Source organism: Larus michahellis, chromosome 3 (genome assembly GCF_964199755.1).
Source record: "Larus michahellis chromosome 3, bLarMic1.1, whole genome shotgun sequence".
Lineage (NCBI taxonomy): Eukaryota > Metazoa > Chordata > Aves > Charadriiformes > Laridae > Larus > Larus michahellis.
The window spans coordinates 9,623,008-9,637,490 of NC_133898.1; the positions used below are offsets into that span (position 1 = coordinate 9,623,008).

Here is a 14,483-nt window from a genome sequence, read left to right on the forward strand (position 1 = left end):
CTATCTCTCATCCTTCCTAAAATTCAGAGACATGCAGGTAATGCATCCTTTAATTTTTATAGGCTTCTCTCTTTATATGAAGTTCTTCCTTTATGTATTTAATTTCACTCTCACCTGTATCTGCTCTCATTTTCTTCTCATACTATACTAGCCAACTCTCTTCCTAATCATCTGAGCTAATGGAGTTGGTAGAATTCAATGCTAACATAATCTAAATGACAAATAGGCCATAAACATCTATTTCCATTGAATAGTGATGGGGCCAAAGATAAATGCATTTTTGCAGGTTACGTCTGTAAAATGTTTTCACTCTTATTGGATGATAAAGAAGTGTTTTCAGCAAAATTCAGTTTCTCTGGATAACATTTTGAGAGCAGTAGAGCATGAAGCTTTTTAATTGTCTAGGTGTCTGTTGGTATAAATTCCAAGTTATAAATTACATACACTAAAGCTAAACTGGAATGGTTAGTACTACCTTTTAGAATTGTATTGTAAGTTCTTGTTACACCATTGGAGAAAAGAGGAAAGACCAACAACAGTATGATTCCTCTGTTTGTGTTAGGATTTAATGAAGGATTTAAAAGAATTTCTGAAAAATAATCAAGAAAAAGAAGATACTGTTTGTTTTGACGTAGTTGATCCACCTTGTAAGAGAATCAGACTTGAACACACAGAAGAAGGACCTGATGAACTGAACCACAATGGAGCACTCCAGCAGATTCCTTCAGTTAATAATGAAAATACTGCAATGGAGAACTCAGCTGTGAAGGTTTGCAATGTGTGTTTGGGAATTCTTCAGGAGTTCTGCGAGGATGACTTTGTTAAAAAGGTAAATAACCAGTTCTTAATCTTCATGTGTGCTTTTATTGGAGCTTGTGTATATTGGCGCCCAAAGTATAGAGCTGGTTATTACAAACAACATGCAGTTAAACAATTGGGAGAAAGCTACTGGAAAACAAGCCGAAACATTTACCTGTTTCGAATATTTGGAAGGTAGATGGCGCCATTCAACTACATACTGCTCATTGACAGTGTTTGCATACCTCCTGTGCAGCTGGGAAATAACATTTGTCAGTGTGACCACGTTTTACCCAGGCCTTGTCATAATGTAACTTTTTTTTAAAAAATAGCAGTGTAGGTGCAATGGAATGACTGCTAGGAGCACATTTTCCTAAGAAAAGGACTAACAGATACGTGGTTACTTGAATTTAGGAGATAACCTGAGATTCAGCTGCTTAGATTACAAGGAAAACCTCACTGTAAATGGTGACCTCTCTTTACTTTTGCTATATGAAGGGAAAATAAGGCATCAAGTGCTGTGCTCTTCAGCTTAACTGCGTGTTCCTAATATAGCACGAGTCTGTCTTTACCATGTGCTACTATTTAGAAAGCCACAGAGGAAGAAAATGTTTTGGTGGTACAACAGACTAGATAATAGAGAAAATATGAGTTAGGAGAGAATGTAGGCATAACGAGTGTTGCAAACATCATCTCTGAGCAATAAAATTGCTTATGTGACAAATTGAAATATCAGCGAGAAAAATCCCACTTGTATTTGAGATGTTTAAAGGAGTTTTAATAGAAAAGAATTTGGTTTAATAGCATGAGTATACTTAAAAATGGGCCTAAACAGAAAGCATAGGATATAGTTTCTGTTGTAGTGCATGTTTCTTTTTCGTTTCCATTGGCAGAGTATATATATTTTTTACAAAATCTAGTTACAAGGCTTGTTTCAGAGTTACTCTCTTGAGTAGCAATGGAAAATCTGGTAGCATTTATTAAGGCACCGCAAAAGCTGATTATTTTATAAGGAAATTTCCTTATCTGAGATGTTGATTTCACCTTGAAATCTCAGAATTCATCTTTAACATTCACTAAAATCACTGACGTTTTGGATGACTTCTCCATGTGTGTTTAAGTTTACTTCCAGTAGGGGCATTTAGCCATCGTCTCTCACTAGCATACTTTAAAATGTTTGATGTGTGTTCGGGTTCTTACTTTATTTCCAGTGACAAACATGATCTTTTTACAATGAAGAGTGATTATGAATTACTGCTGTGGATACCTGTTTATTCCTGTCTTATCCCAGGTTCTTAAACATTTTTATTGTTATAGAATTGTATCACTGCCGTGAAGAAAAACATTCAGAGTCAGCTGTTCTAGCCTTTGGTCACTGTGGTATAATTCATTGCACTAAGATTTTGGTATACAATTGTTCTTAGCCTTAAAATAGAGAGTTTGGTTGTTTCATAGCAGTAAGGATACAGTTTGTTAGTAACTTTGTTTTTTTTTTTTTTTAACAGAACAAAAAAAGATTTCAATAAGTTTTTAGGGATTACTCTGGTGTGTATGTTCAGCATCTATCTGAATGTGTATTAACATGGATTTACAGTGATTATGCTAGAATAAAGAATATCCTAAAAGATTATCAACTCAGTTCCATTGCTGTGGTTTAATATTAGAATCCTTCGCTTACAGGTGTGCCAAAAGGTTAATTCTGCTGACTACCAGTTCACTAGTTTTGTATTTTCTGTGTCGCTGCCCCCACAGCTGTCTGTTAGGGAGGTAAGTGTTTACAGATATTTCTTCATAACTTAAATGCATATTAAAGAAAGTAACTGTGGAGTGTACAAGCTGGAGGTGGTTTGATTTTTAATTGCTATTGTTTAAAAAACCAAAAACACATGCTCGAAGTGAAGTCTGCTCTCCTCTTCCTTGTTGGTGAGTATTATTCTAATTAACAAAGTGTCTGAGTCACTTTAGTTTTCAGTTAGCCCGGGAGTTACTTTACATCTGAAAATCTAAAAGGAGTTTCTTTAAACCCTCAGTGTATTGTTTCCTTTGGTACAGATGCCAGCTCTGCTTTGTGGATCTTCTCAGAGAAGGAACTGCACAGCTGGTGCCTTTCCTGAAATAAATGATAATTGGTAGTGCAGAATACAAATGAGGGAACTTGAAGATGAACTCTTTAACTGTTCTGCATTTTAAATGATGTGAAAATACACATTTTAATAGTCACCTGTCTTGGGCATTGTTGAAAGTCTAGATTTGTAAAACTACAGTTAATAGCAGTTGTAAAACTACTGATTTTAATGGCAATTTTAATCAAACTTAAATTGTTTACATTTCTGTAGTGTGGAGTGTATAACCCTGGTAATATTTTTTTTTTTTTTAAATTGAGGGAGCATACTAAGCATAGTAGAACTTGGTCAATAAAGCGACAATTTTTGCTTAGTTGTGGGTTGTTTTACAATGTTCCCCTGCTTTCTGATATAAAGTGATGCAAAAATACTATTCTAAAGGACAACATGTAAATCTTTTATGATGGATGCCTGCTGTGGTAAGATGTAGTAGAAGCTTCAGTGAACACGGCAGAAAGAAGTGTAGGTGGTCTTGGATTTATATATAAAGCTGCGGTGAGGTCGATTCCCATCCCACACAGTTTGATTGTTAAATAATCTACTACACTTTTAGTGTTGATTTGTACTGTTGGTTCTGGCATCTCAGGCAAATGCCAGTGTAATAGCTGCATTGTGCTAACATACATTCTACTTCTAAGTCTTCTCGAAGCTAAGATTCTCTACTTCCCATCTGAAATTAAGCATAGTTGGTGTGTTTGCTTCAGCTGCCACTGTGTCTGGTAAAATAATACCAGAAGAAATTGCTCTGTGCTTTCTGAACGGATGAACCCTCCTTATTCCCGTTTGATTTTATGGTCGTCCAAAAAATGAGATATGTCAAAAAAACACTTTCAGGTGAGGTGAATATATGGATGTGTGCATGTGTGCCCATGATGCTCTGTGAAACTCCTAATGTAGGTCAAACTTACTCCAGCTTAATGCCCGGTGTAAGCTTAGGTGTTTAAAAAAAGTGGAGCCTTATTATTTTTAGGGTACTATTGATCAGGTCTTTTGCATTTCCACTCTACCTTTGCTAGTCATTAGTGAGAGCTCCCTTACTCTATTCATTATTGCCTCAATGATCAAAAACAAAGTGATGCACAGAATCTTCTGGCTAGATTCCCAACTGCAATTCCCATGTTATCAGGTTCTTAATACGCTTCCATTATGCATCTTTAGCTTGACAGCTTTAGTTTATCCAACTTAAAAATAGCTTATTTTTTTTATTATTTCCGTAGCATAGCTATGTAATGATGGAGGCGAGGAATTTGATGCTATGCTGCTCTTTCTCGCACTCTTTGTGGGTCTTTGCCAGAATGCCTCGGTAGAGGGGGTTATTGCATTGCAGTTCTGGCTCAGTGATGTTCTCACACTAATGTGAACAAGCAGGGCAAGTGTTTCTCTCTGCTTTTGAGGTAGTCTTGGCTGTAAATGGAAGCAAAAAATAACAGTTTGCTTCAGAGAGTTCCTCTTACTGATCGAAATGTTGATGATACACTGAGACTGTGTGGACTGGGAAAACTGACTTTGCAAATGCAGTTAGTAGAAACCCAGATTTATTACTTTATAACAATTTTGTCTTCTAAGTGCAATAAATCATTAGTTAGATAAAAGCAATGAGATGTAATTTTTAACCTATTGATCTGCTTCATTCAAGCTATCGTGTCCTTATGTTCAAGCAAGCAAACAAACAATACTACAGTGCTTGGTACAACCAAGGGAATAAAAGTTGTGGTGTGGGTTCAGAAATGAATAGGTGGAGTGAGGTGAGTGAGTAGGAAGCTCTAAATCCAGATCTGTTCTCTTTGGAAACACTTTTGGTTTGTCTGGGAGCAGGTCTGCATTAGGAAGTTCCTGCTATCCTTTCTCTTCCATCCCTTCAGTCTCGCCAAATGCTAAACCAGCTGTTTGTGTAGCTGTGCTCTGGCTGAAGGGGTGAAAATGGGTGATGGTGGAGAAAGAACCTCTTTAAAATCATGGGGGTTTATTTAGCACCTGTCACTTCAAAAAATAATTGGTAAAAGCAGCTCCTGTTTTACAGTTAGAGAAAACCAGCAAGTAATATAATATGTCAAAGTATCTCAAATATCTCAAAATGCTTCGTGTTGAAAAGAGGTCTTTTGTTAAATTCTGCTTTTAATTCTTTGAACTGCACTGTACAAGAACATATGTAATTTTATCATAAAAGGACTCCCCAAAGACAGCCTCCCTCCCATTGACCTTTTGTATGACACACACATTTTCTCTGACTTCTTTTTAACAAAAAAATCAGAAACTGCCTTTTAATATTACCTTCAACTAATTTAATTATGACAGTTGTCATCCTGCCAAGTCTAAAATGTACGATAGGAGCTGAAGAAGAGTGGGACATAAAATCTACATTTGCAAAGTATTTGTATCTGTAATGCAAAAAACCTATCACCTCTTTCCCCAAGTAGGATATTTGATTAAAATAAATCATAACTACAGGAGTCCCAAGTTTATGTCAGACAACTATATTAGAATGTGAAGCGAGTCATGCCCTTCAAAAGGGTGACTGTTAGCTATGTCTGTAGTCTCAGTTGTGATCCATCATCCTGGTACTTGCTACAAGGACGTTGATGCAAATAGCATCTGTAGTCATTACTCCCTGTAGGGCTGTGTATACCTCATCATGGAATTCCCCATCTCGAAGCTCTTTTCTAATACAGTGAAAAAAAGGCTGTGGCTGGGATTGCACATGGTATTTCAACTGTTGCCACTGTGATCCCTCAGATAGCATTAGAATAATAACCTGCAGCTTGTAATCAATATAGCGGCTGAGCTAGTGTATTTCAGAAATATGTTTGCTGTTAAGCATTGCCCTGCAGGCTTGAGCTCTGTAATGAGCATTTTTCATTTTCAAACCACTTCACAAACATGAAGTAATTATGAAGTGGAGGGATCTGATCCCCTGCTTCACATACAGCTGGGAGAGAGCAGAGCGGGGGAGTGAAGGCATAGGGGTAGGGGGGTTTGGCTGGCTTGGTGACTGAATGTGATTTGGAATTTGGGATCTTTTGGCTTCTGTGCTCACAGTACCCTAATCTATTGTTTCCTCTTAATTGAAGGGAAAAAGCAAATTCTTTAATTTTCTTTCAATTTTGAAGTCAAGAGAGAGGATGTGAAATTTGACTTGTGCTCTCATTTTAGCATAGTTACTTGCACGCAGAAGTTTTCTCTATTTTGTAATTGTACGCCTGTAAAACAGGGGAAAGGTGTGAGATTAGCCACCTGACTGAGTACCAAACCTACATGCTTTAAATCAAGGCATATGTGATTTCTTTAAATTGGCATTTGTCAAATGCAGATTTCTAGACCAAGTTTTATGGTTGTCATGTTCTCTAGTTCGAAATTATGTTCAAGGAACTTCAGTTGGAAACTATTTTTATTTATGATTTTATCTGGGTTATTATGCAAACAAGATTACGATATACTTCAAGCAGTCTTACTCATACTGTCTACATATGCAGGATAATGAATCACAGTGAATTTGAGTGAACAGTGTTCCATCAATACAACTATATTTCTTTGGTTCAGTAGCATGCAGTTTTGTGTATCGTGTATCTAACAAAATTTGTGTCCTCTCTCCCTCATCCCTTTTTCCCCTTAACATTTCTAGCATTGTTTTTAGGATTCCCTCATTCTTTTAGATGTACCAGAGGAAGGTTATTAGACATTTTTTTGATTGAGTTCCTCTATCAGCATGTAAAAGAGATCTACGATGGGGTTCCTTCTGATTTCAATGAAAAGATGATGTGATCTTGGCTGTGCTCCTTTAAGTTTGATATAAGTTTTCAAACATGTATTTAAATCAGTGGTGTTCACTGCTTTTGAGATACCAGCTCTTTTGGACATTCCACATGTATATATGGTTGTATAGCAACCCTATGGAGTCACCTTTCTCTGGCACTTCACTAGTAGCCTGCAGTCCACAAACTGAAAACTACAAATTTTGATTTTTTTCACTGTAGTTATTTCAAGCCAACAACACGATTTTTGGAATTCATCTTCAGTGAGGATGGTGAGACTAGGTGTCCAGACTGCGTACAGGTTCTATTAGTTAAGTGGCGTCCTGCCAGCTTTAATGTATTTTGTTTTTGTTAGTAGCGGAAGAACTGAGACCGTTATTGTTGTTGCTGCTTCGTTGTAGGAGGTTTTGAGGGGAGTTTTTTTCTTCTTATTAATTGCTTTTGCACTGATAGGCATTCTGTTGAAATGGAAAAATTGTATGGTTCTTCTGAATACCTGTGTCCAGCATCACATTTTTTCCACGTAATTAAAGACCTAATAGAAAGGCCGTTTGAGGTCAAAGTTACAATTCTGGTTAACTGTAACGCACTTCAGTTTAGTAAGGTAGTTTTCATTGTAGTGCAGAGAATGGCACTCATTCCTGGCCCATGCGGAGGCAAAATTTAAAGCCCAGAACGCTAAACAATTACTGCACAGAACTAATAGATCATCTTGTAGAATCAATATTGTCAGTACAAAGAGAAGCAAGTGAGACTGCCAAAGGGTGCACCTCTAAAGTGTTTGGCTCCGCAGAGCAGGGTGTGGTACAGATATGCCTTTGGAAGCTTTTGGCATTAGCAATGTTGTTTGGAAATCTTCAGTTTCTTGATCCTTTTTAATTTTGTTCGAGTCTGTTAGTGTTGGCTGTTCTCCTTTGTGCTTAATCTTGTGGTTTTGTATTGTCCATCATACCACTGGTAGTTCTAATTCTGCTTTTGAACTTTGTTACAACCATTGTTAATTCTTACACTGCTGAGTTCCATTTGTTGGCTGGGACACCTAAGTGATGGTTTGTGGTCTTCTTTCCTGGGCGGTGTCACATCTAAGAGGCCTCTATGTTGTTTGTTTACATACTTAAGGCTGCTAGAGAGTGGGGTAGATTTTGAGGAAGTATTTGCTATGTACGGATTGAAGACAATCAAGCACTAGAGCAGGTTGTCCAGAGAGATGGTGCTGTCTCCATTACTCCATTTCAAGGACTCATTGGACAGAGCCCTGAGCAACCTTGTCTGGTTTCATAGGTGATCCTGCTACAAGTGTAATGTTGGATAGAGACCTGCTGAGGTCCCTGAATTATTCTGTGATCACACATGTAAAGAAAATATTACTTCTTGTAACCTCCACTCAAAGAAGCGCATCGGGAGCCGCAGAAGGTGGTATTCACAGAGGATCTCCACAAAGTAACAGAGGGGCAACTGAGAAATGAAAAAGGAGAGTTCAAGGTTGAATCTGTCCATGATTCTCAGATCACATCTTCCAGCCATTCCTATATATGCTTTGTGATAAATAATTATTAGTGAACTCGAGCATTTGTACTAAAAGCTCTAGAATGATTCCTTCTGTTCCTCAGCTTTCTCATATTCAGCCTGTGTCTCCTAAACTAAGTGGTGTGCTTTAAATAAGGGGGCAATCCTGAGGGGAAGGGTTCACGATTACCACGAGACCAAGTATGTCTTTTATTTCATGTTTTTTATAAGGGATGATAACTGAATAGTTTATATTTTTTTAAAAAATTCATATGTTAAATCAGTTTTCATATACCGTCCATTTAGACACTTTTAATTTCTCTGTGTGGTAGATAACTGTCGGTTGCACTTGACTTAGGCTGTCAGAGTCTTTTTCTAGTTATAGTATTAATAGCAAGTTTCAAAGTGTGTTTAATGCAGCCTGATCTTTTTTTTTTTTTAAAGCCAGATGGGATTTGAGGTGAATTGCAAAGTGTTGTCTTGCAAATAAAAACAAATAGCAATCCTATCTTTCCATTTCTAAAGCAAAAGCTAAATTAAAATCCTAATAATTCCTTTTTGTCCTGAGTTTTTAAAACATTATTCCTTCTGCTAATAGTCTCTCAAATTGTTGGGAGTTTTGAGCCTTAATTTCACTTGCTTTCTTTTTTTTTTTTTTCTTCTCTTCTTCCTGGGCATGCCTGGTGACCTATAGCGTGCTGCTTGGCTGCTGGTAAAACAGGAAATGGGGTGAGTAATTTCTTTTGGCAACCCTCATACCACTTCTGTTAGAGAGTTCTCCAGATTTAGAGAAAGGAGAGATACTCTTACTATAACTTTTTTCCAGCGTAGTAGAAATGAGAAACCACTTAATGCAGTGGACCTGCTGAGACAAGTATGTTAAGAGAGAATTTTAACCAAGCAATTAATGCTGTATTTTCGAGGTCAAGAAAGTTGCATTCATATAAATGTATTTCTGCTGACAGTTGTGGAATATGTAGAGTCACTTCTATGTTCTTGGCCAAGATTTTCACTTACCTTCAAAACTAAGCATAAGGAAATTCAGAATTGGGATGTGCTGTCATTTTATTTGGTTTTTTTTATTTTTTTATTGTCCATAGCTTTTGTTGTATGACTGACAAGAACTCTTTTATATAGCCACCATTCGTCTATATAAATGTTGAGCAGGCAAGAAGTTGATTTTATAGTCTTGTTATGAAACTATTGTCCAGTTTACTTGATGCTTACAAAGGATAAGATGGCAGCTGGTTTAGTTTTTTGTTTATTTTTACCTGGTTTGACTTTAATTGGCGTTTCTTATCTCCTTTGCCTCATAGTGTGATTATAGCTAGGACATGGCATTTCAACTTGGAGTGCAGGCTGTCTGTCCAACTGTGCACTTTGGGTTAGCTTAATGGTCCTGAGAGGTGCCATGATGCCATCTGTGAGCCAAAATCTTCTTGTACGTGGAAGACACAGTGAAATACAGACCTCTTCAGGTTTAGCTTACATTAATAGTGACAGAAAATTGTTAATCGGATAATGGTGAAAATTCAGTAGTGTAGCAAGAAAGATATTAGTGCAGTGGGTGCATGTTACTTTTGACTCTTCTTTTTTATACCTCAGTGTTTTGAAATCAATTTAAACGCTTGATTCCTTGTCTACTCCAGGACACTCCCATTCCTGGCCAAATGAGAACGTATTAGAGCCATTTTGAATGGGTAAATTGTCTTTGTGGGCAAGAGGAAAGAAATGCACTTCTCTCAAAGTTAGTTGAGGATACTGAACTAGTCTTTGGCGGAAGCCATGTTGGCTGGAAGTACCATTTCAAGATACTCATAGAAAGCTAGACTAAAAGGTGATGAATCACTTCCTACTTTGAGATTAATTTAAAAGCAATTGTTTCATTAAATTGCTTGAGAGAAGATGAGACCCTGTAGAGCCACATAGCCTACCATTGGTGCCATTTGTGTGGGAGGACATGCGCTTTGCTCTGTAAGTTCCCAAACAAGTGGTTTGAAATCATGGCTACACCAGGACACACATACTGGTATCCTTACAGGCATCTGCTCCTTTTAATTTCACTCTCCATCGTCAAAGACACAGGAGTCGAGGCCTGGTCTTGTATGTACAGAGGTAGTTGAGCCTGTTGCAGCAAGGTCAACTGAGGCTGTCATCTGGGCTTTTCCTCTTAGGAATTTTTGCCCGCTGGAATTCACACCCTCCTTTAATGAAGGACTAGATAGCCCTTTTAACGATAAAAATAAGTCTAAGGGTTTTTTATTTTTTTCTTTTTAAACAAAGTATTTTTGTGCACATCTCTCTCAGCTCTTCTCCAGGTAGACTCTGGAAGGACTTTTGCAGCTTTTGATCTACTGTGAAGCTATGGCATGAGTTTCCTCAGTGCATGTTCTTCTACACAGAAAAAAAAAGAATCTATTTTTAAATGTTAGCGAAAAAAACACTGCCAAATAGAAACAGGGCAAGACAAGATATTACTTAGGGTGGAAGGTGGACAGGAGGCTCCTTAGCAAGTAGCACAGGTGCTGCCCTGCAGGATCCCGATACTTGGTTTACTTAAGGTGAACTAGGTGTTGGTTTACCGTCAGAAGGATCTTGCCTCTATCTGCATGTACCTGTGGAACAGCCTTTCATTCTTTCATGCCATCGTCTGTCATCTGTATGCTTCGTACTTTTGTCCTTTTTTATTTGTGCATTGCTAGTTACTTCAGTTTGTCTTGAAATACTGTATGTCATGTATCTATCTTTGGCAGACTCCTGTGCAAGTTTACTATTTCTTTGTGTATGTGATTCAGAAAACTGGGCCTTCCCTTGGCAAAGGATGACATTGTTCAGCTGAAAGAAGCTTATAAGTGGATTATTCATCCCCAATTGTCAGAAGAGTTGGGTGTTCCTGCTGACGGAAAGGTGTCGTATAAATAAGAAAACACTTTTTTCTCTGTGTCTTTTATTCTTTTTAATATGTGCTTGTGTGTGTGTGTGATTTTTATACACTTAAATATACAAGGGGGGGAAATAAAAATATATACTTTTTTCCCTCATTAAGATAAACAAGTTGCACTGCTCTTATGTTCACTGTAGGGGGAAGCAGGGGGGAAGCTCTTTTAACCAGAGATCTCCAAGACTCAACACTGAGGAGTCCAGTCTTCATTTTTGTACGCATAGATCATTGCATCTTCTGAAACCATTGTAGTCTTTTCCTAAATCTCTTGCTCTTGGGCTGCCACCCTCTTTTTATCAATGAGACTTTTTCAGTTTTCTTATTTTCCAGGCTCTCTGTTTTCCAGAGGTTAAGGAATGCTCACACATTCCTTCTTTGCTCTCCTATTACTGCCACCACTGTCACTGCTCTGTGAGATAAATCATTCAGGTTGTTAGCATGTTAAATTCTACGGATAAAATATATTTCTGAATCTTACTGAAAGAGGAAAGACTGGTCCTTGTTCATTTTTAAGGAACGCTAGAGATAGGCATGTTGGAACCTGCAATACCTGTAAGTAGGCAAGAGAAATGTTTTTTCAAACCCTGGTTTCAGCTTTCAGATTCTGACTAACATTCTTAAAATGTTTCTGAAATGCATTGACTGAACATAACATTCAGGTGTTGCCAGGCAAACTCAGAAACACCATCATCTTGAATGTAAAATTTCTGCAAACATGGCTACAATTCCTGCCGAGGACAAGGCAGACTGCAGTTTTTACCTGTCATCAGCCACACGACTGACCCCAGGACTAGACTCATTTAGTCTTTACGTTAATTTGTCGGCTTCCATAATAATTACAGATTGTCTTTTCCCAGGAGTACTAATTGAAAGCATCCCTTTTGTCTTAGCGAAGAAAGAAATGCTCAGTTACCCTGAAGATGACCCAAGAAGAGACAAACTTCTTACATACCAAGTTAGCAAAAGCTCTACGTTGCTTGGGCACTGAGCCGCTCCAGACATCATTGTACCATAAAAGTTACTTGTCTAGTGCTCTTTATCTACAAGGCACTTGAATATTAGCCAATCTTTTCAATAGCCCTCTTGAGGTATTCTGGTATCTGAATAACAGAAGTAATGAGTGTCGTTTGCCCAAGGCCAAAGAGGGAATTGGGGGTAGAATTGAGATTACACTAGAGTTTCTGGTCTAGCTGTCAATCCGCTAGGACATATTGCCTTTCTTTGCCCCAAGGCCATCCAGTCATTGCAAATGAAGCCCCTGACAAAATTTTACAGTGGTGACTACTACAGGGTTTTTATCTTTATTCCACGCCATGCATTGCTCTCCCAGAAGGTTTGTTAAGTTTAGTGACCGTAATAGGCTTTGAGCATTCACCGTCTCTGACTCAGTTCCCCCTGTGCAAAATAGGGCTGGTATCTATGATGTGTAGGTCACTTATGTTTTGAAGGGCTCTCAGATCATCTTTGGTTACTTCAGAAATGCAAATGCTATTTGGCACACGTTTTAATATCTTTAGACGATGTTGTAGAATAAATGGGTTACTTTCTCTTTTGTCTACCTCTTTACTGTTTTCCTAATACTAAGGATGCTTGAGAGTATCCTCCCTGTTTGTTTAAAAAACTATTACCTTTTTTCCTTTTTTTTTTTTTTTTAAATTTAGAGTTTATTTGAAGTTAGCGTGGTCTTTGCTCACCCAGAAACAGAGGAGGAGTGTCGTTTCCTGTAAGTTTTTATATAAATAACAAAAGATCTTTATCTAAATATTGTGCAACATTGTTGGTTTGGATTTGCTACAGATGAGAATATGCAGTGTTTATAAACTAGAGTGGGGCCTGCATCTAAACTTCCTCATAATGCAGATAGAGTTGTAGAGCTTAAAGTTACACCATCTCTGGTTAATTCTGTGCTTTAAAGCCAATAAACAAAATAATCCAGAATTTTGATTTGAACTAGAAGGAGAACATTCAGATAAATTGTTCAATTTCAGGCCTTCTCAAAGTCATTACCCTCTTCAATATAGCCATATCATTTTAAAAAATAAATTCAAACCACGTAGTTGCAGGGGGGGGAATCTTTTGAGGTCATGCCTAGGTTTTCCTGCTCTTATAGGAAACATGGATGGGAGGGAAGGCTTTGAAGAGAGTTAATCCAGTTTAGCTGGATGACTAAAACAAACAGAAGTTCCCTGGCCATGCTATACATAGTTTTTGGCTTGGCCCAGTAGGGCATCAGCTATAAACAAAGAAGCAAAATATTTCTGTGAATTCAGCTACCATTTAATCTGATTTCTCAAAATCTAGCTGTAGTATATTCTGGATGATTAGGTTCACTCTTCCTGTTTGCTGATGCTTCCTGGAAAACTTCAGTTTCACTCAGTCTCATCACTTATGCTTCTACTGCAAGTTAAATCTTAGCATGGAAAAAGGCTCGGCATAGAATTTCTGACTTCCCTATTGCATAGTGACCTCAACTGTTGAGACTAGAGATTTGCTTTGCAGCCTTCATGTATTTCCCTGATTTTACCCCTTCTGGCAATTTGTGATCTTTGTTTGAATGCCCAATCTGCTACCTTCTTGGTTTTCAACAACTGCATCCTTCATTTGTCTTGGGGTGGGGGGTGAGGGAAATGCATGCTTGGTGACATACCTGCTATTAGGAAGAACTGATTACCAGCATTTGCTGAACTTCTCGCCTGTCCAGCTTCTTCAAGACTGGGTAGAGAGAGGCGAAAGTAGTAGGGCCAAACTACAATTCTAAATAATGGTACCTGCAATCCTGTAAAGACTTAAAAGTTTCTGGATCCTGCACCTGTTTGTTCTTATTTATTTAATTTTACTTGATCGGTTCTTGTTTCCTGTGGTGCTTTTCCTTCCTTTGAAACCTCTCAGCAATTATGTTCAGCTCATCCTTCCGTCCTTTTTGTAACCTTTCAAAAATGTTGATGCCAAGCATATTATGGTGCCAGTGTTGGCGCCCCAAGCAGAATAGTTGTAGAGGTGAAAGCTGTAAAGAAGTTCCATTCCAGGTTTATTCCATGTGGCTTGACTATATCCCTTTACTTGCCTTCTCTTTGTAGCATACTTAAACAGCAATTAAGGTTTTAGACATTTTTCTGAAGTGACAGCATATTACCTAATTTAATTAAATAGTAGTTTCTCAGGCATCAAGGCATTCTGCATATGTGAATACCTGGCTCTTGGCATGTTCTGCGGCAATGGTTTGGTTTCAATGTAAATATGGTAAATTTGACTAATGTCACAGATTTAGTAATGACAGTCACGTTTTTTGTGGAAGTGAAGGAGGACCTTGTCTCAACCTGGAGAAGTCCTCCAGGTATCCTTTTGGGTGGGATTTCCAAGTATGGC

General features: G+C 37.9%; 1 protein-coding gene across 7 annotated transcripts in view; it reads left to right on the forward strand.

The window, feature by feature from the left end:
• Positions 1 to 14,483, forward strand: part of PUS10 (pseudouridine synthase 10) — a 32,806-nt gene that overhangs the window by 2,598 nt on the left and 15,725 nt on the right. For 2 of the 7 annotated variants that reach the window (XM_074578536.1, XM_074578535.1), the window contains exons 3-7: positions 636 to 829; positions 2,479 to 2,565; positions 8,871 to 8,905; positions 10,972 to 11,083; positions 12,779 to 12,840. In XM_074578536.1, the coding sequence (XP_074434637.1) occupies positions 636 to 829; positions 2,479 to 2,565; positions 8,871 to 8,905; positions 10,972 to 11,083; positions 12,779 to 12,840 (490 nt within the window). Of the gene's footprint in view, positions 1 to 562; positions 830 to 2,478; positions 2,566 to 8,870; positions 8,906 to 10,971; positions 11,084 to 12,778; positions 12,841 to 14,483 lie in introns of all 7 variants that reach the window. The other 5 variants (XM_074578532.1, XM_074578529.1, XM_074578534.1 and 2 more) reach the window with 3 other exon arrangements.